The 26,969-nt window shown below is 38.5% G+C and overlaps 2 protein-coding genes and 1 non-coding gene across 4 annotated transcripts in view; all 3 read left to right on the top strand.

Moving 5' to 3' along the window:
* The first annotated feature begins 683 nt into the window (after positions 1 to 683).
* mfsd13a (major facilitator superfamily domain containing 13A) lies at positions 684 to 11,792 on the top strand. The gene is made up of 9 exons (XM_037755423.1): positions 684 to 849; positions 5,316 to 5,579; positions 6,343 to 6,422; positions 7,455 to 7,904; positions 8,025 to 8,145; positions 8,380 to 8,476; positions 9,222 to 9,393; positions 10,312 to 10,505; positions 10,680 to 11,792. The coding sequence occupies exons 2-9, from the start codon at positions 5,412 to 5,414 to the stop codon at positions 10,928 to 10,930; spliced, it is 1,533 nt and encodes a 510-aa protein (XP_037611351.1). The 5' UTR covers positions 684 to 849; positions 5,316 to 5,411; the 3' UTR covers positions 10,931 to 11,792.
* Positions 11,793 to 13,858: 2,066 nt separating this feature from the next.
* LOC119480098 lies at positions 13,859 to 13,973 on the top strand. The gene has a single exon (XR_005204839.1). It is a non-coding gene; the product is annotated as a U5 spliceosomal RNA (small nuclear RNA).
* Positions 13,974 to 16,474: 2,501 nt separating this feature from the next.
* The window catches only part of arhgap27 (Rho GTPase activating protein 27), a 29,077-nt gene continuing 18,582 nt past the window's right edge, over positions 16,475 to 26,969 (top strand). Inside the window, exons 1-2 of one of the 2 annotated variants that reach the window (XM_037755002.1) lie at positions 16,475 to 16,568; positions 18,203 to 19,044. In XM_037755002.1, coding sequence (XP_037610930.1) covers positions 18,262 to 19,044 — 783 coding nt within the window. In that variant the 5' untranslated portion in view covers positions 16,475 to 16,568; positions 18,203 to 18,261. Of the gene's footprint in view, positions 16,569 to 18,202; positions 19,045 to 26,670; positions 26,941 to 26,969 lie in introns of those variants that run through there. The other variant, XM_037755003.1, reaches the window with a different exon arrangement.

Genomic DNA, 26,969 nt, shown 5'->3' on the forward strand with positions numbered 1-26,969 from the left:
ACATTTATTTATTTATTTATTTATTGTACATACTACATTTATTTATTTATTGTACATACTACATTTATTTATTTATTTATTTATTGTACATATTACATTTATTTATTTATCTATTTATTTATTTATTTATTTATTGTACATATTACATTTATTTATTTATTTATTTATTGTACATATTACATTTATTTATTTATTTATTTATTGTACATATTACATTTATTTATTTATTTATTTATTGTACATATTACATTTATTTATTTATTGTACATATTACATTTATTTATTTATTTATTTATTTATTGTACATATTACATTTATTTATTTATTTATTTATTGTACATATTACATTTATTTATTTATTTATTTATTGTACATACTACATTTATTTATTAATGGACTGTGCACACTATGTTCACCCATTCACTCTGTATCTTTTATATCTCTATTATTGTGTTTAGAATGTTTGTATACCTTTACCTCTCCTGTGATTCACTCTGTTTGCTGATGTTGCTGCTTTGACACCTGGATTTCCCTCTGGGGATTAATAAAGGTCCATTTTATCTTATCTTAAATGGACTAAGATAACAGGTTATAACCATGGTTCTGACTGGTAACACTGGGTGTCGCTGTAACTCTTCTCTGTTTGTCTCCACTAACTAGAAACCCCTCTACAGCTCCAGACCGGTCGTCACAGCTGTGTGTGTGACTGTAGTTGCCATGACGTGGTGTGTCTCCACCGGGCTGTTGGTCTCTGCTGCTCCTCTTCCACTGATCACACTCAGAGAGATCAACAGCTTCCTCTCGACAACAAACACCATTACTCGGTCTGGTTAACGGCTCTTTATGTCGGTACGTAACATTTTATATCTTACTATGATATGAATTTACTTGAAGCTGGTTGTAAATGTGTGTTTATCTCTCTTAAGCAGCCAGATAACGTTATCTTTAACCAGCTAACCGTTAGCGAGCTAGTGCTAACCGGTTAGCACAACTAGCTAACGGTTAGCACTAGCTAGCACTAATGCTAGCATGAGCTAACTAGTGCTAGTAGTTAGCTAGCCCAGTGATAGATTGTGTTTATATTTTCAGATAGTTATCGATCTTGCCAGCTGCTATGATCAGATTCAGCAGACTACACAACATGTGGGGTGTTAGTTGAAGCTTTAATGGTCACATTTGAGCCAGTCTAATGAGTGGTATTAGTCCATGCTTATTAATTAGCTTATCTAAGATAAGACTAGATGAACCTTTATTAATCCCTGGAGGGAAACTCAGGTGAACATCAGCAAACAGAGTGAAACACAGGAGAGGTAAAGGTATACAAAGATTATAAAAAACAACAATAATAGAGATATAAAAGATACAGAGTGAATGGGTGAACATAGTGTGTACAGTCTGTCAATAAATAAATGTAGTATGTATAATAAATAAATGTAATATGTGCAGTCTATAAAGTGGTATATAGGATGTATAGTGTAAAGTGCACCAGTGGTTAGAGTCAAAGATGATTGCAGATAGTGTAACTGTAACTGTAATTTGCACTATCTGTTTACATCTGTTTATAGCTTATTTTGTAAATTGTACATTTTATTTTATTCTTATTTTATTCTACGTTTTTTATCTATTCTTTGTAATTATACTGTTTGACTGCACCAAAAAAGCCAAAGAAAATTCCTAGTGTATACCCCTTACACCTGGCAATAAACACCTTTCTGATTCTGATTCTGATTCTGACTAGCTGGTAGTAACCATAATAGTGACTGTTACTTGAGGCTTTGGCAATATTGTCTTTGTTACATTCATGCCAATGAAGCATGTTGAATTGAATAGTGAATAAATAATTATACTTTTATTAAAAGTTACTTTTTTTTTTGCATAGCTGGTTGATGTAAAATCACAAATTAAATTATAAAATTATTTTCAGGGGAATATTGTTTAGTTTAGTTTAGAAATGTAGATGTAATAGGTGTAAATACTCGAATGAATAAATACACCACTTATTTAAAAGTATATATTTTAGAGACACAGTAACCCAAAACAGTAGAAAATTATCATATATCTGGGTATTTCCATGGTTTTTAATAAGCAGGGGATTCATTGTCTTAAGCATATTGAATTGAATAGATAATAAATAATTATACTTTTGTTAAAAGTTATTTTTTTTAGGATAGCTGGTTGATGTAAAATCACAAATTAAATTATTAAATTATTTCCAGGGGAATATTGTTTAGTTTAGTTGGTGTAAATACTCAAATGAATAGATACACCACTTATTTAAAAGTATATATTTTAGAGACACAGTAACCCCAAACAGTAGAAAATGATCATATCATATCTGCGTATTTCCATGGTTTTTAATAAGCAGGTGATTCATTGTCTTAAGCAAACTTTTCTCCCTTCTCTGTTTTAAACCACTAAATCAGATATCCAGACTTTTACTTTCGATATCATATCTATGCAAAAAGACTGAGGATGGGGCCAGATTTGTTCTGAAATGCTTCTTTCTTTCTTTCTACAAAAGGGGTGTGTGTATAATTTTGTAACCAATGTTTTCTACACCACGGTATCACACAGATGGTTTCAGAGGCTGGGTGAGAAAGGAGATAGGAATGAGGAAAGTAGGAATGAGATATTGTGTGAATACTTCCTTTATTGTGTAATTGTTTGGCTGGCAAAGCACCTGTTCCACTCAGAGTAAAAGGGTTTTAATATTTATTAAATTAACGGCCTATAATAGGCTGTGATTTGTATTTTATTATTTTTATTTTATTGTTTTTACTTTAGCTTAATTTATCTTGCTTGTATTGCCTTATGAAGCACTTTTAATGCAATATTTGTGTGCAATTTAAATAGAATGTATTATTGTTTATTGATATCTCATTTTTCAAGACAAACAACGCCACATGTTCATAATGTGTGTAGCAAGTAAGACAATTCTCATCAAAGATGTTGTGAAGCATTTTCCCTCTCTATATTTTATGACTACATTACTATTCCAGCTTGATTTTAGGACGCTACGTATGCTTTAAGGTGTGTTAGGTGTTTAAAACCCTGCTAAATAACACTGGCAGTGTTTGCATGTTGTGCCTTTCAGGTTCAGTGGATGTTGTCAGCAGGATTGTTGCATTCAGCTTATTTATTATTGACCACATTTATGATCTAAATGTCTACAACAAGTCATAAATGGGATGATGGATCCCCCCTTTTGTTGTGTTCTGCTCAGTCACCATCATATCTTTAGGCTATCAGAGTGAATACAACAGATTCATCCCACCAAGAAACCTCTCCACAGGTGTAAACTGCTGCTGAATCAGCTGTGGCTGAGAGGACATGAATTGGATATTTGTAGATCCACGTCCCGCTCTGTTGCCTGTTACCAAGTAGACATCTGATTTTAGTAAGATATGAGAGATGTGATGTGGTGCATCCAGCTGAGACTCATCCCGTTTCACTTCACTGCTTAGTGCTTGGATCTGATGGGAACCATGTTGGAAAGCTTTTTATTGCACTCCAGAGGCGGTTGCTTTGACCAAGTCCTGATGTGAATCTGTGGTTTTGCAGCTTTGCTTAGACGCTACATTGTGGTTGACTCCGACAGAAAGTATCACATCGCCTTGAGACACTGTTATCATTAGCTGTTATATGGCTTCCCCCCACTGACGATGCGAGAGGATGTTTAGCTAGAGGGCAAGTCTGAGCTTGTGGGAGTCAGGTGTGAAGTAAGAAGCCTGTTAAAGTGAATTTGTTCTCCGTGCTACGTGACAGCAGATATTCTATCATACAATTCAAAGTGCATTTAGTAAAAGGCTAATTTAAATGAGACCTGTGCACATAAGTTAACTTTTTGATTAGTACAAGATTTTTTTTTTTTTTTACTTTTTGTACCCTCCAATGCTCCGGCTTTATTCACAACTTTTTCCTAAATTTTTGCTGAAAAACCTAAACCTCTCAGCATGACTGAGAATAAGTGGACAGCACAAGGAAAACAGAAAAGTAAAGAAAAAGAACAGAATTTCATTTGTAATAGAATAAAGACCTTCATCCACCTTAACAGAGACACTGTACAGAGTAAAACAACCACTGTACATGATTGACTGGTTAATGCAGTCAGACTGGAGGGCAGACCTGAGCAGCTGACACGAAGACACGTGGGAGATTTGCATTCATGGCGGGGAACTCTGTCTCCTCATTTATTAGTGACAAAAGACAATAATTTACAAAGAGATCATGTGACATGGAAACAACATTATGTGTGCTTTTCAAGGCAGTGCTTTCTTTGTCTTTAAAATAATCTGATATTATGATGTAATGTAGCACTTTGCCTGAAAAGAAGGACTTACTGAGGATCGTATGACTTTCCTTTTGTCGTTTCACTGTGAAGAAGACCAGTTTTTCAGCTTTTTGTGAGCTAAAATGTCACGGGAGTGGTCATAAAAATGACTGAGGGAAGTTATAATTTTACACACACCACAGCTGGGCGTGGGCCTTACTGTAAAGTTGCTATGAAAATAGCTCCTTCCTGGTCTGCTCAAACTCTGTGCAGAGACAGAGACAATAATATTAGAGACATTGCTGTAACTTCAAGTAATGCCCAGAAATATCTTTAGTAGGGCTGTCAATCGATTAGAATATTTGCTCTCGATTAATAGCATGATTGTCCACAGTTAATCGCGATTCATCGCAAAATGAATCGCACATTTTCTATCTGTTCAAAATATACCTTTAAGGGAGCTTTTTCAAGAATTGAATACTCTTATCAACATGGGAGTGGGCAAATATGCTTGTTTTATGCAAACATGGCAAACTCAAGCCCAACAGGCAACAACAGCTGTCAGTGTGCTGACTTGACTATGACTTGCCCCAAACTGCATGTGATTATCATAAAGTGGGCATGTCTGTAAAGGGGAGACTCGTGGGTACCCATAGAACCCATTTTCATTCACATATCTTGAGGTCAGAGGTCAAGGGACCCCTTTGAAAATGGCCATGCCAGTTTTTCCTCATCAAAATTAAGCGCAAGTTTGGAACATTATTTAACTTCCTTCTCGACAGCAAGCTGGTATGACATGGTTGGTACCAATAGATTCCTTAGGTTTGTAGTTTCATATGATATCATCATCTTCACTCTAACTTTAAAACTGAGTCCGAAGTTGAGTTAATGCGTTATTATCACATTCACTTTGACAGCCCTAATCTTAAGCATACGATGAGTGCTCATGTTTACAAACTTGTATGTATTTTTGCTTCAGGGTGAGAGAATATATTTTCCTTGTCTCCTAACTATGGATTTATCCACTTGCACTGTGTTTTTGCAGGCGATGATGAGGTGGTGACACTGGGTCGGCCAGGCCGTGAGATGATTACAGCTTGGCGCAGAGAAAAGACGGAGCAGTGTGATTGAGAAAGAAGAAATGGGCAGGAGCACCTGGGGCTGCTGGCAAAGCGTCGTCTCTACTGCAGTGCTCTACGGCTCTTTGGCCTTGTTTACCTCCATCCTCCACAATGTGTTCCTCCTTTACTACGTGGAGACATTCGTGTCCATCTATAAGATTGATAAAGTCTCCTTCTGGGTGGGAGAGGTGAGTGACAAGAGTCCTGCATCTGTAGCTGTGTCAGTTAGACACATGCTCTACATTTTTAGTTGTAGTCCAGGCTTGAAATGTAGCATTCCAGTGTTGCTGTGTGCCAGCAATGTTTTTTTGTGTGCCAGCAATGTTTTTTTAAGGCTGTATACTAGTCAGACCAGTTTGATAGGTGCCACAATGTTCAGTTTTCTAACTTTAAAACCATTTGGGCTGAAGAAAATATAATGAGCTGGGCATTACAGGAAAAAAACAGGTACATCGCAGTAACCAGAGGATCTACTTCTAGTTTTGATATACAGTATATAGAATATCTGTTCAGTTATGGAAAACTTTTTATTTTGTTAATGAAGCAAACACAAAACACAGGTCTTGATAATTGAAGTTCGTCACATTGAAATGCATGTAATCACCTGGCATTCACAAATATTTCACAAACCATTTTAGGAATAATTTGACATTTTCATTCTGTAAATTGTTTATGATTCAAAGACAATAAAATCAGACAATAAACAATAAGTCGCTAGTCTGTTGCCCAGCTCTACTGGTTAGAATTGGATTATTCAAATGGTCTTCTGAAGTCATCCCCTTACATAAGTATCACGATTATTTAAATCCACAGTTATAAGTGAGATCTTTTAATTGTTAGAATCTTGATATCATGTCCTAGCTTATCGATAGACCATCATCCTTTATTTGTTGTTTTTTATATGCCATTATTGTCTTCTTACCCGCCCTCTCTCTCTCTGCTGCTCCACAGACAGTGTTCCTAATATGGAACAGTTGTAATGACCCTCTCTTTGGCTGGCTGAGTGATCGCGCCTTCCTCAACTCTCCTCAGTAAGTGTCTCCATCCTGCCTTCGTCCTCCTTTTTCTCAGAGAAAACACTGCAGTAAACAACATTCAAAACATAGCAAAACAAATTATCAGCTGCCTACAACAATTTTCTAAATTAGACTTCCTAAACATCGATGTGACTCACACAGACAAGATGCCAACAAGCGTAAGAAGCTATTATTAATTGATAATTGTTTTTGTCATAGCAAATTGCCTCAATTAATGCTTTTAAACAATTATTACCATATAAAAAGGCATTTTAATTTTGCAACTCTACAGTGTGCCTTGGGTATTTTTGGAGGAAACTTGATTTTTGTACTTTTTTGAGACCATATTCCACCCATGCAGTGAGCCCTTCACAAGAGTGAATATATTATATTTGTATTTAGACACTGTATCTTCGTGTAAAATGATCCTGAAACTATTGTCCTCATTCTGACTTCCTTATGCCCTCTAATCCCTCCTGGCTTTCCAGTCGACCTGCAGATTTCTACCACTGTGCTTCCTGCACACGTTGCCCTTAAGCTCTGACAGTTACACACCCCTGCACACGCAAATGTTTCAGTACAAACTCTTTTATCAGCTGCAGTAAGGCTCATGAGGCTAGGTAAACATATCAGAGCGAGAATTGTCAAACATAAAGCTGCCATCTGTGTTTGCATTTCATTCTGATTACACCGTCTGTGACTGTACTGTTGTAAAGTAGTGACTTAACAAAGTTATCCTGTGGAAAAGTTTGTTATATCTGCACCCTTTAAGCTGATTGTCAGGGTGTTTTACAGCAGGGACGTGAATTCACACTTTTATTCATTTGTCCTTTTGCATGATGGTTTTAATATATTTTATTTGCTGATTATGCATTTACGTAGGTGGTATAACAGCAGCCATGTTAAAGTGACCAGTACTAAAGTGGTCTACTACAGTATTTAAATAGGTCTGTTGGCCTTGTCTCGTCGCACCAGATAAGATATCTTAATTATCATAAGACCTGTATTTTTATCTAATTACTGCAAATTTTTTGTTTTTCCACCCAGGTCAGGCTCTCAGATCACAACTCCAGAGGTGGTGCTGAAGCGCCTGAAGGCCCTCTCCACAAATGGCCCCCTCTTCGCTCTGTCCTTCCTGGCCTTCTGGGTGGCGTGGGCCAGTCCGGGGCTGCAGTTCATACTGTGCCTGTGTCTGTACGATGGTTTCCTCACAATGGTGGACCTCCACCACAGCGCCCTGCTGGCGGACCTCGCTGTGTCCACCACCGATCGCAACCGCCTCAACTTCCACTGCTCCGTGTTCAGCGCTTTGGGCTCATTCTCCGTATTCCTGTCTTACTCCTTCTGGGACAAGGGGGATTTCTACTCCTTCCGTCTCTTCTGTGTGACTCTTGCAGCTTTTTCCATCTTGGGCTTTTTCTCAGTGTCTCGATTGCTACAGCGTCGTTTCCAGAAGGAAGTCCGTCCAAGACAGGATGAGGCACAGACACTCAAAGAGTAAGGATTTTCTAAACATCTGGAAATTCTCAATAACTTTGGTTGACGTGTTTTTTGGACTGTGTTGTAGTTTTTTCTCTCAATCTCACTTCTCTTTCGTTTTCTTTTGCTCTGTCGCAGGCTGAGTGTTGGCCAAGCTCCACTTACCCACCCAGAAAACCCTGTCACCATCGGACAGTACCTCAAGCAGCTCTCCAAACATAGGAACTTCCTGTGGTTTGTGTCAATGAACCTCATTCAGGTACGGTATTAATCACATTGGGTGTGCTACGAATGCTAGTAGAGATAAAGTAGGAAGACACTATCACTGTTTTAGAAAATCCTTATAATTTTCTCTTCCACTTTGTCATATGTTCTTAGTTTTGGGTCCATTTTTCTTTAATCAGTTGTCTAAGGAAAAAATGTTTTATGGAACTTTGCTCAGTGTTTTAATCGACTCAGTTAAACTCTCTTGTTGTCTCTGCTCCCCCTGCAGGTGTTTCACTGCCATTTCAACAGCAACTTCTTCCCTCTTTTCCTGGAACATCTCCTGTCTGATAATATTACTGCCTCTACAGGTTCAATCTTACTCGGTAAGAGGCAGGAAATAACTCACATTCAAGTCTTCTTAATCCATGTTTGACAGTATTACATGCTGCAGTAATCAATCAGCGTAATCTAAACATTTAAGGAAATCACAAATTATTATCAAATTAACTGCAAGAGGAGTGTGATTTTTATTTTTAGATGTTATACTGGGTTTGACTGTGAGATGAAAGTTATACTGAATGGAAAACACAGACTGAAGGTATACCATTACTGACAGCATGCAAGCTTTTTTATATTACAAATTAGGGCTGTCCTCGACCAAAGAAATTCTTAGTCGACTAGATTTTCGACAGATCTGAGTTTCTCCACAAAGAAACATACAAAAGCACTACTTAAAATCTTGTGTTTACCTGAGATGTTTCTTGGAAATAAGTCATTCAGCATGAAAAAAGCCAATTAATCGACTAAAGAAATCTTGATTGACTAAGACCGAAACAAGCGATTAGTCGATTAAGAGGGGGCAGCCCTATTACAAACACATTTGAGTTACAAATAATTAGATGTGGATGCAGCGTGGTAATTTGATCCAATCATCCTCCCAGATTTAAAGATCAGGAAGATCTCAGAAAACCAGCGAAGTGGTATTCTGAAATCTATCTCCTGAATCGTTAAGAACAGATGTAAATTTTTATATTATTTGCTATCAGTCTTTTTTATTTTAAAATATCTATTCTTTCTGCTGATGATTAGTCTTTTTTTTAATGTAGTTCTGCTTCTGCTCCCACGCAGGCATCTCTTACATTGCCCCCCACCTGAACAACCTGTATTTCCTGACACTGTGCCAGCGTTACGGGGTTTACCAGGTTATCCGCTGGCTATTTATGCTCAAACTGGGACTTAGTGTGGCTATGCTGGTGGCAGGGGCTGACCACATTTATCTGCTGTGCATCTTCATTGCTAGGTATGGCCACGCACGAACACACATCATCAGCACACGCATCAGGGGATCCGATGTGTGACAGCTTGTACTTTTGTTTGCTTGTTTTCGTTCATTAATTTTCAAAAGCTGAATACACAAAACACACCGCAACATGTGTCGTTCTGTGCCTCGCATTCATAAGGTTCAGTCGCAGCCTGTTTCCAAGGATAACTCAACATTCGTGTAGCAAATGTTGTAACCAAATATTGTGCTAACTTTTTCTGTGCTACAATATCTTTTGTTCCCAGAAAAACTTTACTCCAGTTTGTCACTCAAAATGAGCAAGAGTGCTTTATTTATGTAGCCCAAAATCATTTTCCACAAAGGGCTTTAAAATCTGTACAACAGTTTCTATCCATAGAGGATAGAAGAGGACAGACAAACGATAGATATAGCATAGTTTAATTACAGAGTAGACAGAAATGACACTAGAGATTTTAGAATATGGAGAAACAGAATGACTTTATTAGGTCAATAAAGAGCAAAGATATATTGAAGAATCAGAGTAGACGTTTAGCAACTTCCAGATTTTCATTTTGGCAGAAATTAGTCATTTTATTCCATTATTAACAAGATTCATACTCTTAAGCACTCAGCAGCCGAGCCCTGATAGTGTGTGTGGTTGGTTAGTCATATATTAGTCACAGTCGCGGTAGTTGTGAACAATGTGTGAATGCTTTTGGATCTTTCTGTCACACCTTCAGGCTGAGCTGATACAAAAACATATCAGCCAAATAATGACACCTTATGAATGATGATTGACATACATAATTAATGGAACATACTCTAAAGTAGAACTGAACAACCTACTCTTGATAAACATCTTTAAAATCAATGTTTTTTCACAAATTACATTACTGACGTGGCTGAAGACTGTAACCTGACTTCTCCTCCTCCTAGTAACCGGGTGTTTACAGAAGGGACGTGCAAGCTGCTGAAACTGGTTATTTCCGATCTGGTGGACGAGGACTTTGTGGTGAATCGACGTCCGCAGGCCGCTTCTGCTCTCCTCTTCGGGATGGTGGCCTTGTTGACCAAACCTGGGCAGACGTTCGCCCCTCTTATTGGCACCTGGCTGCTGTGTGCTTACACAGGTACTGACAGAAACACTCAGACTGGGTCCTTCATGATGACGTGTACATAATTACCTTGTTTCAAATAGGTGTTTAGTGGAGGGACCGAGCGGTTCAGTGTGTGATTTGATACTTCTGTGCTTTGCATACGCTGCAGGAACTACTTTGTTCTCATGTTGGATTTCTCTTCCCCAGGTTATGATATTTTTGAGAGGCAACCCGTGAAGGACTCTCTGGTTTCCATGCCTGAAGTTGCCTCCGGCTCAGGGACTCCGCCGCTACGCCTGGGCTGCTTCTACATGGTGGTGTTTGTGCCTATCACCTGTGCCCTGCTCCAGCTGGCCGCCTGGTCTCGCTTCACCCTTCACGGCCGCAAACTGCAAGGGATCAAGACCCTAAGGCAAGGGGCCCAGAATGGCCAACTTATCGATGTCAAGGCCATATGAACTGAATAGAGCTGCCGTGAAGCTGCACACAGACACTTTTAAAATGGTCGGTTTTTACAATCCCCTTTGTGCAGCCCAGCCTTGTGCGCGAGAATATAAACCACTACACAACAATGTGGCTTTGTGGACAGTGAAAGATGCACAATAGGCTGACAAATCCAACTGGGGCAAACATGAATAAAAATATGAAACCTGCCTTATTTTTATATTAAAATATTTTGATCTATATTTATATTTGAACAGATGACCAAAAGATAAAGTAGAACCAATCAATCCTTTTGGATGTAGACGGACCAAGGTGACAACTTTACATGGTGTGCGCCAAAGATTGGGTGCCCTCTTTTTAAATGGTTTGTGAAGCATAATTCTGGAGTACAGTCTGAACGCCACAGCTGCTAAAATGATTCATCAGTAACATCAGCCTGATTTTAAAAAACAGGAGGAGGGGAGGATAACAACAGATTTCCATTTCTGATTTCTGAAGCTATTAACAAGATGAAGAACATGAAATAAACTTGCATTAATGTGTTCAGAGTGCTATTAATACTGCATGGAATCCACTTCCAGTTGTTTTACTGTCTCTTTACATTTACACAGAATGCCCTGCCAGTTTGATGTAAAGAATTGTATTTTCTGATAACGTACAGTATTGATGATGTTTTTGCACAAAACTGCCATTTGTCTGTTGTACTTCTAACATTCTGATTGTGACATATTTTGTGTACGCTAATGTTTAAAATCTGAATTGGGAAATGATGCTGGTAACCATATTTATCAGTTCACTTTTGTAATTTTTCAAATTATACAAAGAATGGGTGGCACTACCACAAATAAACCTCATCTATGTTGAAAGTCAACCAAACTTTGTTGTGCTGTGACACTTTTTTTATAAAACGGATTGTCTGTCAAACCACAAGGAAGTTGATCCTGACACTTGTAGGTATTGTTAACAACCACCGTATAAGGCACCAACCCTTTGCAGTCTTAGTTCTGTGAATATTAGACCAAAATGTGTATGTAAAGGACATTTATAGGCCTGCTATGTGCTTGTAGGTCAAGACTTCTGCATGTTAACGTCATGAAGATAATTGGGGTAAGTGTTGTAAATTTAGAAACATGCCTGAAGGTGATCTTTTATTTGAAGAGATGGAAAAAGAGAAACTGGTACAGCCTATTTCAACACTACTTTGTCTAGACACCTACCTTTGTTCAGCAATGCCTTAAAATTATTGTAACCTACTGACCATTGTTTCCTGCAAAACCACAGGCTTCTGCTCAGCCCTGATTTAAGGAGAAGATTTTTTTTGTAGCCTATACACCCAGTGATTTATAGGTTGTAATTATGGGGAAATTATATGTCAAACCTCGGCTGGATTGAACTGCTAGAGGTTCTAGGCTAAAAATAATATTTCTTCAGGGTAGAACACGTTTGTCCTTCAGCATAAAAACTCAAATAATAAAAGTCTGTAACCCACTGGTTCCCAACCATTTTGGCTAGGGGTCCTATAGTATATGTACTATAGGACCCCTAGCCAAAATGGATCATGTATTACTATAGTATACTGTCAACTGTTGAAGTGTTGACAGAATTTGTGATCAGTACAACCACACTGATTTTTTTCCCTTCAAATGTTTAATTTAAAGGTCCCATATTATAAAAAAGGGACATTTTCATGGCTTTTCTTTATTATAAAGCAGGTTTAAGTTCTATATAAATACTGTGAAAGTATTGAAACGCTTAATCCACAAAGAAATAAACACAGCCCGTATTCAGAAACTGAGCTTTTGAAACAAGCCGTCAGGATTTCTGTCCATTTGTGATGTCACAAATCTACAATATTTAGACCATTTCAAAGTTTTAAACGTAAACATTCTAAATGGGTCCCAGTTTATTTCCTGTTGCAGTGTATGTGAATGACATCAGCTGACAGGAAGTAAACATGGACCCAAGCTGTTGCCTAGCAACGCGATTCCATTGAAATGTACTAAAACAGAGCGTTTCAGACAGAGGGTGAATACAGGTATATTCAAGCAGACAGGATGAGGAAAAAAAAGTTTTTTTTTTAAACATTAAAGTATGGAAACATGTTCTAGTAGAAACCCAAAAATATAAATATGAACCGGAAAATGAGCATGATATGTCCCCTTTAAAGGATTTTTGAGGCATGGAAAGATAAAGGTTTCCAGTATGTTTTAAGACAAAAAGGTTTGAAATAAAGAAATCATTATTTTTGTGTAACAGAAGCATGTGCAGACCACAGATATAAAACAATGGAGACTTAAAGTCCAAAAGTCATCTTTACCCATTTGTTGAACAAGAGAGGCTGTAAACTAGCAGTAGTGGCTTATACCGGTAACAGGTAACCTTTATGATATGTTTTAACTAGAAAAATGCTTCATGGACAGTTGTTTTTTAAAATAATGACTTAGTTTTAGCATTTCACAACGACTATAGGACATATCTTTGTACTTCCTGTACGAAGACGGAAGTAGCAGGAGGTAATCCTCTCGTTTTGTATTTACTCCCTGTGATTTCCAGACTTCTTATTTTATTCCCTTTTTGACTGTATTTCCTTGTTTTTAAAGTCAAAGTTAAGCTTGTTAATAGTTTTTTTTGACAATTATTTTTTATCTTGCTGAATTCATGGTGCTAGAAAAACTCTCCAAAAGCAACTATGAAACATAAACGGGATTAATTTACTGCTACCCATCATGCACCGCGCGCAATATATCAAAACTTTGATAGTCTAAATATATCGCTTAAATTGAAAAAACGTCAATCTAAATGAATTTCCTTTAATCTAACGTGTCTTTACACAAGTAGATTATACACGACGTACAAATTTAGTTGTGTCGACACACTGCCACCGTGACTGTGGAGTGTATGCCGGGAAATCACTAGCTCTACCTGTTGAAAGAGAAGATAGTTCACTCAAGTTTCTCTTCAGATCGTATAAATCTTTCGCCTTTTACTAAAGATTTCCGTGGAGAGGAACATTATGAGTTCAAACTAATTTTTTGATGCCCTGCCTCGTGCGGGGCTTCCTACCTATGTGAAAAACAATTAATCGATTAACTATTCTGATAAATGACAAGAATTGAAAGATCCAGCTTTTGCTGCTTTAATGCTGTCTTAAAATACTGAGATACCTCGGCAAGCTTCAATAATACATATGTCTGAAGTTTGTGATGTTGTGTTCTCGAATTATTGACACAAGTATTTAATAATTTTAACAATATTTTATATTAATGTAACAGTACGTAGACAAATAAAAGTGGTCATAACAGGGGTGCAACCAGAGAGCACCTTAAACAGAGAAATACAAATAATAAACAATACAAATATAAATAAACATATTATTTGCAGCGTCAATGTTTTAACTACGGCGGTCGATTAATCGCATGATTGCCCATGATTAATCAACATTAATCGCACATTTTTTTGTTTATTGTTTATCTTATGTCTTACCCAACCCCAGACAAGGTTTCCCATGTATTGACTCAAAGCGACATGACATTTGAATGCAATGTTGAGAAAAAAAAACACTTTCTGTCATTCAGTCTGTAGGTTTTTGTCTACAAAAGTGAAGCTCCTTGAGAAAAGATAAGAGAGTTGTAACTTTCATTGTTGATTAATCTGTCGATTATTTTCTCAATGAATCAATTAGTTGTTTGTAGGGCTGTCAATCGATTAAAATAATTAATAGCGATTAATCGCATGATTGTCCATAGTTAATTGAGATTAATCGCACATTTTTTATCCGTTCAAAATGTACCTAAAAGGGAGATTTGTCAAGTATTTAATACTCTTATCAACATGGGACTGGGCAAATATGCTGCTTTAAGCAAATGTATGTCTATATTTATTATTGGAAAACAATTAACAATACAAAACAATGACACATTTTGTCCAGAAACCCTCACAGGTACTGCATTTAGCATAAAAAATATGCTCAAATCATAACATGGCAAACTGCAGCCCAACAGGCAACAACAGCTGTCAGTGTGTCAGTGTGCTGACTTGACTATGACTTGCCCCAAACTGCATGTGATTATCATAAAGTGATCATGTCTGTAAAGGGGAGACTCGTGGGTACCCATAGAACCCATTTACATTCACATATCTTGAGGTCAGAGGTCAAGGGAACCCTTTGAAAATGGCTATGCCAGTTTTTCCTCGCCAAAATTTAGCATAAGTTAAGAGTGTTATTAAACTCCTTCGCGACGAGCTAGTATGACATGGTTGGTACCAATGGATTTCTTAGGTATCTTCACTCTAGCTTTAAAACTGAGACTGCAGTTATTGGTAAAAATGTCCAAATTTATTTATTTTTTGGAAGATGTCTTACTTACTACTACTTATTACTGTGTATGCAGAATTCCCCCCGTTTAACAACACCTGTTAAAAAAAAGTAAAATTCATTAAAAAAGCGACTTTCATGATAAATAAAGAGCTTCTATCTTAGCCATCTCATGGTTAATTGTATTTGAGCTGATAATCCAGCAGAGGGCATACACGTGCACCAATGGTGAAGCAGTGCTCAGCTGACAGCAGTAATAAACACACATACAAATACAAATAATACAAATTGTTTTTGGTTTACAGTCAGACTGTTATTATGTTTTATTCACTTTTAAATGTATTGTTATGGGTGCCTATCATCTGCTTGAAATAAATAACAACTAGGCTATACATATCTGCCTTCAACATGCATTTACAGTAACTTCGTCTTTTTTAATTTTAAAAAAATGGTTTCATCTTTAGTATTAATATGTTGTAATGTCACAATGAATCACGGCCTTGCCACTCTTTCCAGTCCGCCCCCTGTCAGTGAGGTGCCATAAAAAGAACGCATAAATATCGAGAATATGTTAGGAAGTATGGTTAAAGTTAGACTTCCCATTTCTTGTGGTTTTAGTGCTGTAATGTATCACCGGTCGCACTCTTCGGTGGAGAAACAGACACTTGCACAGAACAGGAAATAAGGCTGAGCTAGGAGAGCAGAGGCAGTACATGCAAGCAGCAGTTTGAGCTCTATACGAGTCAGGCTCTTTAGATACTAAACTGCTTCAAGGTTGCTTGAGAGACTTCCAATGACGGGACATTTTTTGGAAACAAAAACAGGCAAGTAGGCAAATTATTATTCCAGACTGAAGCTTCAGGGTGTGATATCTCTCATTGTTGTTGTTGTTTTTTAGCTTGAAAGTGTATTCTAATTAATCTTTAGTTGTACTGACTTAACCGTACTTTAGTAAAAAAAAATGTATCGCTAAATCCAACATGATATTGTGAGTTAAATCTAACTTGAAAATGAGTCATAGAGCTTAGTAAAGTCAGTTTTCCCATGTTGATTAATTTATTTTCCGTAATTATTTTGCATTTTTCTGAGTTTTACAATGTACATACTTTTTCTTTTACATGTATAAGTTCACTCAAAATGTAAATGTTATGATTTTAACAATATGGCTGCAATAAAGACACAAAATTGCACCTTTCGCATATGAAATAGCTGCTAACATGACATCCTGTTGTTTCTTTGTATTCTGTGTTGCTGTAGCAGAGTTATTCATGGATAAAACATAGCCTGATAAGGCAAACTGAGATTGCCAGCTGACTTCGCACTGACGCTGAGCCGAGGTAGGTGCAGGCTTCCTGTTTTGTGGTGGAGCAGTTTTCAGTCTGATGCTCTTGTGGTCTGTGAGTTTGTTTAAGTTGACGGTGTTTTGCAGCAAATGGAAGCAACTTCCTGTCTATTCCTGTGCACTGAAATAGGGGCTTTTACCTCGGCCAGCCTATTCTTCATAATCTTATCTCCAAACTGCGCTAATCTTCTTGTATATCAGTATTCTTATGATTATGTCAAACCCTAACCGTTACAGGACGGGCCCACCGGGCACAGGGGCCCAAGAGGTCGGGGGGCCCCTGAGACAGAGCCCCAGTTTCTTTCAAACGATTAATCAAACGACTACAAATAGACACAAAACTACTTTGTACTGCAACTGCTACACAACAGCTTCCCTCAAGTTTTATTTTATCTTGTCAAACAGACGCAAAGTTACCTTATGAGAGATGCAAAATTACCACAGAGACCCAAAATTACTACAGATGCAATACAACCACATAGAAACCCAAAACAACTACAATAAGATGCTTAACGACCACAAACGGATGCTAGATGGCCTCAACAGAGATGCAAAATTGCCACAGATCCAAAATGACCACAAAGAGACCCAAAACGACCATAAAGAGATCCAAAATTACCACAAACGGACCCAAAATGACCACAAGAGAGACCCAAAATGACAAGAAAGAGAGACCCAAAACAACTACAATGAGATGCAAAATGATCACAAACAGATGCAAAACAACATTAAAGAGACCCAAAATGACCACAATCATACTCAAAATGACCCCCAGAGAGATGCAAAATGACAACAAACAGACCCAAAACAACTACAGTGAGATGCAAAATATTAACAAAACGACTACAGGGAGACACAAAATGACATCAGACACAAGACTACCACAAAGACAAGCTACAGAGGCACAAATGACCACAAAGAAATTCTAAATTTTCTTATTTTTCTTCTATTTAAATTGTTCATATTTTGTTTCACTTCTGTTTTGCTTTTTTTTTTTGCTGTGTTGTATCTTACTTTTTGTTTTCACTGATGCTTCTTGTTTTTTGCACTATCCTCTATGCTGCTGTACACTGCAAATGTCCCCACTGTGGGACTAATTAAGGAATATCTTATCTTATCTTATCTTATCTTAATTACTACAGAGACACAAAATGAGCACACAAAGATGCTAAATTACTACAAAGAGACACAAAATGACCACATAGGGATGCGAACTTACTACAAAAAGACACAAAATGACCACAAAGAGGTGCTAACTTACTACAAAAAGACACAAAATGACCACAAAGAGGTGCTAACTTACTACAAAAAGACACAAAATGACCACAAAAAGGTGCTAACTTACTACAAAAAGACACAAAATGACCACAAAGAGGTGCTAACTTACTACAAAGAGACGATAAATTACTACAAATAGACACAAAATGAACACAGAGACACAAAACTACCACAAAGACTCATTTTCAGTGTGGGGATCTTGCTGCTATGTAATGGAGGTGAGGGGGTGAAAAGAAATAACATGTTTCTGTAGGTGGAAGTGCATGACAATGAACTGTGAGCCACTGACATGACATTTACAATGACTACTTTCTGTAAGCCACGCCACCTTCACATTTCCTCTATTTGCAGCTCCAAGATGTTCACACAGTATCCGCACTAACACAGAGGTCACGCGGGTGCACCGGAGCATGGAGCTGGTGTCGGTGCAGCACGAGTTTGAGTACACGGCGAAGGACGGTCGCCTCGTGTCCATCAAGCCAAACGAAAGTTACATCTTGGTCTCCAAGACTAATGAGCACTGGTGGCACGTCCGCAAAGACCAGCACACCAGACCCTTTTTTATCCCTGCACAGTATGTGAAGGAGATCCCATCACTTACTGAAGCCCCTCCTGCTCCTAATAAACTGGATTCACCTGAGTGTGTGACTAACAGTAAGCCAGTGGACAATATAACACCACGTAAGGGGACAGCAGTGATTCGTGTATCTGCTATGGGGGCTTCAAAAGAGACGCACAGGTTCTCTACTTTTGGTTTCTGTGATAACATCTCAGATGTGAAGCCCTGTAAGAAGGATGGACAAACTAGCAGCAGCAGCTTTGCACTCAGCCAGGATAGTAAAAAGACACACGACTCAACAGAAAGCTTTTCATTTACCTCAGTACCTCTGAGCACTGACGTCCTGCAACTGTATGCAACAGCTCATCCTGTGCCAAAGGTAAAAAACGAACAAAAACAGCCACTGCAGGATGATAAAGTAAAGATTTTTCTAAACGATGAGGACATGGACTTCCCTTCACCCCCTAGCTCACCCATATACGACACCATACCAGCGCTCAACATCCCACAATTGGACATATTTCCCGAGCTGCCTCCTCCCGTTGCTTCAAATGACACGTTTGTGTTTGAGCAGCAGAATTCAAACCAAATTGCAAAAGCTACTTCTTCTACAAATGAACTTTCTGTTGAGCAGGTAAGGTTTTCATTTTTTCAATATTACTGCTTTTTTAAATTGTTCTCTTTCATTATTCTGTATTAGTTTCACTCAAACATGAGCTCAAAATGTGTCACTGTGATTTCACAGCCAGCAGGGGGCGCTATTTCACCATGTAAAAAGCTACTACAGTGCCTAAAGAAGTTTTATTGTCTTACAACATTGAATCAAAGTAGATTTAAAGTGGATTTTTGGGACAGTGATTCACAGAAAAAATAACTTTTAAGTAAAAGTGAAAACAGATCCCTACAAAATGATCTAAATGAACTATGAATATAAAAATACACATTACTTGTTTGCATAAGTATTCCTAAGTATTTAATAGGGATCATCTAAATCATCACTGATGCAGCCGGTTGGTTTTAGGAGTCACATTATTAGTTAAATAAAGATCTTCTGTGTGTAGGTAAGAGGTTTCAATTGATTGTAGTATAAAAACACCTGTACAGTATCTACTGTAACTCTATACGAAATGGGTAAAACATGTTATGCTACACAAAATAGTACTTTACTTTCAGATTTTGCACTAATTTAGATTTTTTTTTAATAAAACTGAATGTTGCACTACCCATTGCAACTTTTGATGGGGAGTTGCAAGTAGATGCTGCTTCAATTTTAGTGTAATGTTTAAAGTGTAAAACTTGTTTACTTGCAGTTTTCACCAACTTTTATTCATCCAACAAGTCCTTCATTCAAAACTTGAGTAACTATAAGCAACAAAATGTACATAAAGTAGTCCTCAAGCACCGCCCACCAGCCGGAGCAAACGTTCTAATTTGTACAGCTAAACAGTACACTACTTGAGGAGAGAAATAGACATTACAGTAACAGAATATTGATTCATATTTGATCAGCGCTGCCTAGTTTGACCGTTTGATCGGAGTTCGCGCGTGATTGACAGCTGCCTCCATTGAAAGAACAGCCAATAGGAACGCTCTCTCTCTGAAATGACCTGTGATTGGCCATAATCTTATTTTTTTTAAAGCCTGAAAACAGAGCCATGAGGAGGTGCAGAAGTCTAGTTTTCTCTCAGAACACTTGAATTATAATATGCTGAAAGGTTATTATGGAATTTTTGCCCAGTGATGCAAAAAATATTCTGCCTACTGCTGCTTTAAACAGCCATTTTCACATGTGCAGGCTACTTTTAAACAGACTTTAATGTGCACAGTTCTTGAGTAAATCTACTTAGCTTGCAAATCTAGATAGATTACAACTATTTGATTTGATTCGATTTTTAGACAGAATCACATGGTTGGTTTTTTGACACATTTTCTGCAGAGAAGGTCTCCCAGACTTGGAGCACCCTATTGGTTGAGTTCACAGTATCTGTGCCAGCCAGCTCATCAGCATATCAATGGCCTGTCCGTCCCCTTCGTGCCATTTCACTGGGCGAGAGAAAGAAGTGTTGAATACATCAGTGTGTTAAAGCAGCTGATTCAGGAGCTCAAGTTTTTTGTGCAGGGAAAGTTTCTGCAGGCTGGTGTGGAGTCACTTTTTTAAGCTGGTGTGTATAGTTTACATTCTGTTGATTTACTTGTGGCTTGCAGTGTGTGTGCTTCTGACTGGAGGAGGTGTTTGTTATCAACTGTAGGGCTCGTAAAGTGATGTAACTGCAGAACAGGTTACAAACAGGTAGTGTTGGCTTCTTCCGAGGAAAGGAAAGAGTTAATGTGAGAGCTGCTCAGCCACTCCCAAAACCTCCAGCTGCTACCTGGTTTCCACCAGCACCGATGCACATCCTGGGAATGAAACATTCACGCATATGAAGCTCGTCTAGCCTGCTTCCTTGTTGGATGTAGTTTGGTTGAATATAAAAACGACAGAAAACACTGTTTTCAGGTGAGTTTCACCACCTGTTGTTGTTTGCACCTGTTGCACCTGTTGCAAGGTAACGAGAAAGTGATTGTTTTCTGTGGCTGCAGCCTCTCCCAGTATACCCAGTGGCTGTGTAATAGCATACCACTGTAATTATACCAGCACAGTGTGTTCCTTTTTAGTGGGACGTTTTATATATCACTTTAACACAATTAATATGTATGAATTCCAATTTTTTACTTAGTTTTTATTGCAGTTTCAGCAACTTATACAATCATCATCACATTATTTACCACTGTGTTTTCATTTTACAGCTGTTTCTTTGTTTTTTTACACAAAATTTCACAACTTAAAACAAGGGGGAGAGAGAAAACATAAAAAAACAAAACATTTTAAACTGTAATTTCAATTGAATGCAGAGGAAAAAGGGAGGACACAGACTTAAACACTCCAAATAATTAAAATAAAATAAAGTAAAATAAATAAATGAATTTAAAGGAGAGAGAAAAGGGGAGAGAGAAAACATGAAAAACAAAACATCTTAAACTGTACTTTCAATTGAATTCAGAGAAAAAGGGAGGACACAGACTTAACCAATCCAAAGAATTAAAATAAAATAAAGTAAAATAAATAAATAATAAATAAATGAATTTGAAGGAGAGAAAACATAAAAAAACAAAACAAGACTTCATCTTAAACTTTAATTTCTATTGAATTCAGAGAAAAAGGGAGGACACAGACTTAAATAATTAAAATAAAATAAAGTAAAATAAATAAATGAATTTGAAGGAGAGAGAAAAGAGAGAGAGAAAACATAAAAAACAAAACAAGACTTCATCTTAAACTGTAATTTCAATTGAATTCAGAGAAAAAAGGGAGGACACAGATTTAAACAAGCCAAAGAATTAAAATAAAATAAAGTAAAATAAATAAATAAATGAATTTAAATAAAAATAAATGTGGTGAAGGGTCGGAGGTCAGGGTGTGTGCAAGGGTATGTGTTGTATGGGTGTGTGTATATGCTTAGAGAGATGACCTAGGCCAGGAAGACAAAGATAAAAGTGTGATCCAGGGTATCTAAAAATATTCAGATCACCAATCACTGTATTAGTATAATCATGGCAGGGCTCCACCTTTTAATAAATGTGTCATTTTGTAGTCTTAGGGAATAGGTTATTTGTTCCATGTGGTAAACTTCCCATACCTTCTCAATCCAGAGAATTCCTGCATGTTAAACTGTGTGTTTCTATCTCTCCTCTTGGGGTAAAGCATGAATGAGCCCTGTCGGACTGTAGACGTGCCAGGACCCCTCAAGTGCATTTAATTCTCCCCCCCTCACAATGGAGGGCCGTCTCCATGGTGATGTGAGGGGGGTCTGGCCTGACTCCCAACAAGCAGGGCTTTTAGAGCTCTTTTAGTGCCAGCCCTGCCATGCAGTTGGCGTGTGTGTGCATATGTAATGTGCAGAACTTGCAATTAGCCCCCCAATGTAGGTCACTTAATATCGAGGGGTGTGTTGGAAGTTGGAAGTCTCTAATGGGATGTTAAGTTTGGTAAATGGAGGACAAATGCAGTTGGGATTAGGGAATCCAAAGTTTGGTTATAGTTAACTTTACAGCTTGTGGAAAAGTTTACTTGAGTGCACATTCAGGCCTGTTTTGTTTTATGGTGATGTTCTTCTTAAAGAATAGTAGTAGGCAGAATATTTTTGTCATCATTGGGCAAAAATTCCATAATAACCTTTCAGCATGTTTTAATTCAAGTGTTCTGAAAGACTTCTGCACCTCCTCATCGCTCTGTTTTCAGGCTTTAGAAAATCTAGAGAGAGAGCGTTCCTATTGGCTGTGCTCCGGCTGGTGGGCGGTGCTTGGTATTTCCTCAACAGATCTCAACATGGTCACATGTCGGGTCACAAACTTTCTCAGCTAAACAGTACACAACAAGATGTTTCTGAAAACATTTGAGGCGAGAAATAGGCGTTAGAGTAACAGAATATTGATTCATATTTGATCAGCGCTGCCTAGTTTGATTGGAGTTCGCGAGTGATTGACAGCTGCGCAGAGACGGCAAGACTCCAGCTCGGCTCTGATTGGTTGTTTTCTTCCAGCAAGTGTGAAATCTTGCAGAAGCCATTAGGAGCACCGGAGGACACAGAGGCACATGATTTTCTTTCCAGATTACCTGTCTCATGCACTACTGTCAGGATATAGAAAACACTTTTAATAATCATATTTGCTCCATTTCTACACACTGCAGCTTTAATGGTATGTGAAGCCTTTACATTATGTTGCAGTCTTTATTGTTTATGGCACCGGTGTGTCTACACTCTTTGCAAGAACCTCTCTTAAGCTCCATGCTGAATATTGAACAAGGCACATCCGATAAATCTTTATCACATAAAGCTTAGATAAAAGGGGTCCAAATGTCCCATTGATCTTAAAAGAAAAGTGACCCCTCTGTTTTGTCCTCTGATGGACAATCCTAGCCCTGCCAACGTGACGTTTTGGCATCTAAAACTGAACGGCTGAGGCCGTTCTTCCATGTTTTGAGAGGAGCTATAGTTTCACTGAGAGCACAGTGTTCTGTGAAACAGACCAAATCAAATGCCAAGAAACTGCTCCAACAGGTCGTGTGAGAGTGTCTCGTCAGACCTCTCTGTACATGTCTGCTCGGCAGAACACACGCATCCATCATGTCTGTATGAACAGGTGCATGAAGCTTTTCTTCTTGGTCAAGACGAGCCTTTTATATTCACTTTTCTTTGGTCAAATTGTAGAACTGAGAGCAGCGAGGTGTTGTGTTTATGTTTTGCTATTTAACCAGCAGGCTTGCAAGAATGAGATTCAGTCGACCTCTTTTACAAGCAGCCTTTATGTCACACAGGTTTGTGCGTGTGTCTCACCTGAACTGTATGTTCTGTATGCACCTCATATCAGACGTAACAGTAGAGAGTTTGTGCCTGTCATGTAGGCTATTATCCTTACATTCGGATCAACGAGCTACATGGTTGTTTAACACCATTTGAGTCATATGCACTGGAATGCCTTTTGTGTCATTACTATTTATAAAATGTTGTGTTAAGTTGTGATGACGTGTCCGATTACACTGATCCTATCATTCAGTATGTTGAATACAATGGTGCTTTGCTGCAGACGGTTCCCAGAAGCAGCTGAAGTCCTGAATACTTCAGTTTGCAGTTTGTTTGCATGCTGATTATCTACTTGCACCTGCAACTAAATGTCAAGGTGGCACCCTTGCAAAAGAGTGGGGTTTCTATTTACAGTTGCCTCAGAGAGCATTGCAACAACTGGTACTTTAGTATTTCACCTCCTACACAGAAAACACTTCAGCTACGGAGTACAGAGTTGGAGAAATCTGACAGGAACAAGCAACATCAGCAGGTTTTGCACGTCGGCATGCAGACCTGGCCTGAAAGTGCAAAGATAGGGATGTGATAAGCTGATGGATTCCACATTGGGCATCTCTGGAGTTCTCCTGGATTCTGGGCCATGAGGAGTGTGATGTAAGAGGAGGCGGAGCCAGATTTGATTCAATAGCTCGACTGTGTGCTTTGTGGCGTGATTTGGGCCCCAATTTGGTGCTCCATTGTTTGATTGGATGAGCGCTAATGTGGTTAAGTAATCAAGCAGATTGCTGCTTCATGCATTGCTGAGGGGGCAGAGAGTTGTCTGCTCTGGAAAGCATGCTCGAAAACATTGTTCAAGGCCTAAACGCAGTTGTTTAACCCTCTGAGACCAACAATAGACCTGTTTTTAGGGGAGTACAGGGGGTCTTTAGGGGGAGATAGCAGGTCAGCAGTAGATGTCACATAGAAGAGGTGTACATCATCTGAAAGCTGGGAACCCGAAGATTAATTTGAGATGCAGCTCAGCACTGTGTGTCAAGTTGTTCTGGTCATAAATGAGAATTAACATGAATGAATGAATAATGAATTGTGAAAGTAAGGGCTTAGAACATTATGATAGAAGTATGTGATGGCCATCCCCATGCTCTATTATGTCTCATAAGTTGTTGCAGCAATTCTTGGGTTGATACCATTTGTTACACAGATTTGGTGCTAAATTTAACAATTTTTTTTCTACTCGAGAATTGATAAAAATGATCAATAATCACTCTAAAATACCACATTAAGACACCAAGACCTTGAGGAACACCATAGAAAAAGCCATGCTGTGATTTGGCATCAAAAACGTTTGACATTTTGAGATTTCTGCAAGAATTGCATTTTTCCCCAATTGGATGGCAAGCACTTCCGTTCAGGAAGCTGCTCAGAAACCCCTTTATTGTTAATATACCTGGGAAAGCCATCCATCCTCTGAATGCTCTAGGTCTGTAGTTTGTGGCTGTAAAGTTTCATGAGGCTGTGATTATCCTAGAGGTCACCACAGGTCATTTTATACATTGAGGTCAAATTTCAAATAAATGGTCTCACTACAATGAAATGGCTACTATGGGGACTAACATCATCACACATGAATACAGTTGGGCTCATTGGATTCAGAAGAGTCTAAGCTTTACATTGATACCCAATTTATGTAATTCCAAGACTGTTTAGGGACCCCAGTATGCAGAAATATTCAAATACACCATTTTAGAATAGGCGAAAATAACACATTTATATTACATGAAGCAAACTGCATGGTTTTTGCCCCAAACTGCATGTGATCATCATAAAGTGGGCATGTCTGAAAAGGGGAGACTCGTGGGTACCCATAGAACCATTTTCCATTCACATATCTCGAGGTCAGAGGTCAAGGGACCCCTTTGAAAATGTCAGTTTTTCCTCGTTAAAATTTAGCCCAACTTTGAAGCGTTATTTAGCCTCCTTCTCGACATGGTAGCATGACATGGTTGGTACCAATGGATTCCTTATTCTTTAGGTTTTCTAGTGCCATATGATATCTGTGTCTTCACTCTAAAACTGAACCTACTAGAGCCTCTGAAAGACAGTAAAGTCAGTCGGGATCGCCCACGAAAATGAGACACAACAGTATAATATTTTGAAGGTTTTCCACTTTGAAAGCAAACAAGCATAAATTTAACACTATATAAACACAGGGGTTACAAGCCACAAGCCTCAAAACCTAATTTGAGATTAAACCTAACCCCCAAAACCTCCACAACAACAGCCACAAAGAGCTCTGCTTGCTGCCCCACGCATAGGAGGAAGTGATGGTGGAACAATTGGCCCTGAAACCAGACTTCCTGTTTCAAGCCTCGTGGACTCTGCAGTTTTAACAACATGATGTCTCATCAGGATAATAGCCCGTCAAAAGCAGCCCTCCCAGATTATTGTGGGAAACTATTACTTCCCCTTTCTTCCCGTTATTGGCTGAGTGACCTACTGTAGTACTACAGGGTCGAATACTGTACACTTTGGAGCAGCTGCTGCACCAAAACATAGTTTTTTTTGTACTTCTCTTGTTCTATGACATTTCTTTTTGAGTATAACCCTAAACTACAAGGTGTTTACTCTTTAAAAACTTCCTTTTTTATCATATCGGCACACAAGCAGGAAGTAGGTTGAAGTGACTTGCATGTTGCTCCCTCTATCTAACCCTCTTCTCTGTCTTGTTTTCATTGTCTCTTTCTGCTTTTGGCTCTTAGCGCAGTCAGACAGTTACCCTCTACCCCCCTACCCTTTTGCACAGGAATTCATGCATGTGAACACACACACACACACACACACACACACACACACACACACACACATCTCACCCAGTCCCTTCCTGCTGCTATTGTAACAGAGCTCACAGTTCTCCTTTCTATCTGGGCTGCAACTGTCACAGCTGCTGCGAGAGGAGGATGTGCGCGCGTTGAGGGGAGTGCTCATGAATGTGCGTTTTGCCTCTCTCCCATCACAAGTTGATTGAACGTGGTCGCGCTGCTTTAGCCACTTCAGTTCGCTGTCCCGTTTTAAATATGTGGACACATGGCTTCTCTAAATAGGACGATATAAACATGGTGGACATGTACTCCAGGATTTGGTCAAGTCAAAGGGCCAAGCGGGGCTTGAGTCTGCCGGTGGTTCCTCAGGTACGTGGTCACGCCGTCATCAAAACAGC

The sequence above is a fragment of the Sebastes umbrosus genome, chromosome 20 (assembly GCF_015220745.1).
Source record: "Sebastes umbrosus isolate fSebUmb1 chromosome 20, fSebUmb1.pri, whole genome shotgun sequence".
Lineage (NCBI taxonomy): Eukaryota > Metazoa > Chordata > Actinopteri > Perciformes > Sebastidae > Sebastes > Sebastes umbrosus.

Excerpts from the sequence above, each read along its gene's own strand:
- mfsd13a (XM_037755423.1), top strand. The coding sequence starts at position 5,412 with ATGGGCAGGAGCACCTGGGGCTGCTGGCAAAGCGTCGTCTCTACTGCA. Across the intron at positions 6,423-7,454 it reads GCCTTCCTCAACTCTCCTCA|GTCAGGCTCTCAGATCACAA; the intron begins GTAAGTGTCTCC and ends TTTTCCACCCAG. Across the intron at positions 8,477-9,221 it reads TACAGGTTCAATCTTACTCG|GCATCTCTTACATTGCCCCC; the intron begins GTAAGAGGCAGG and ends GCTCCCACGCAG.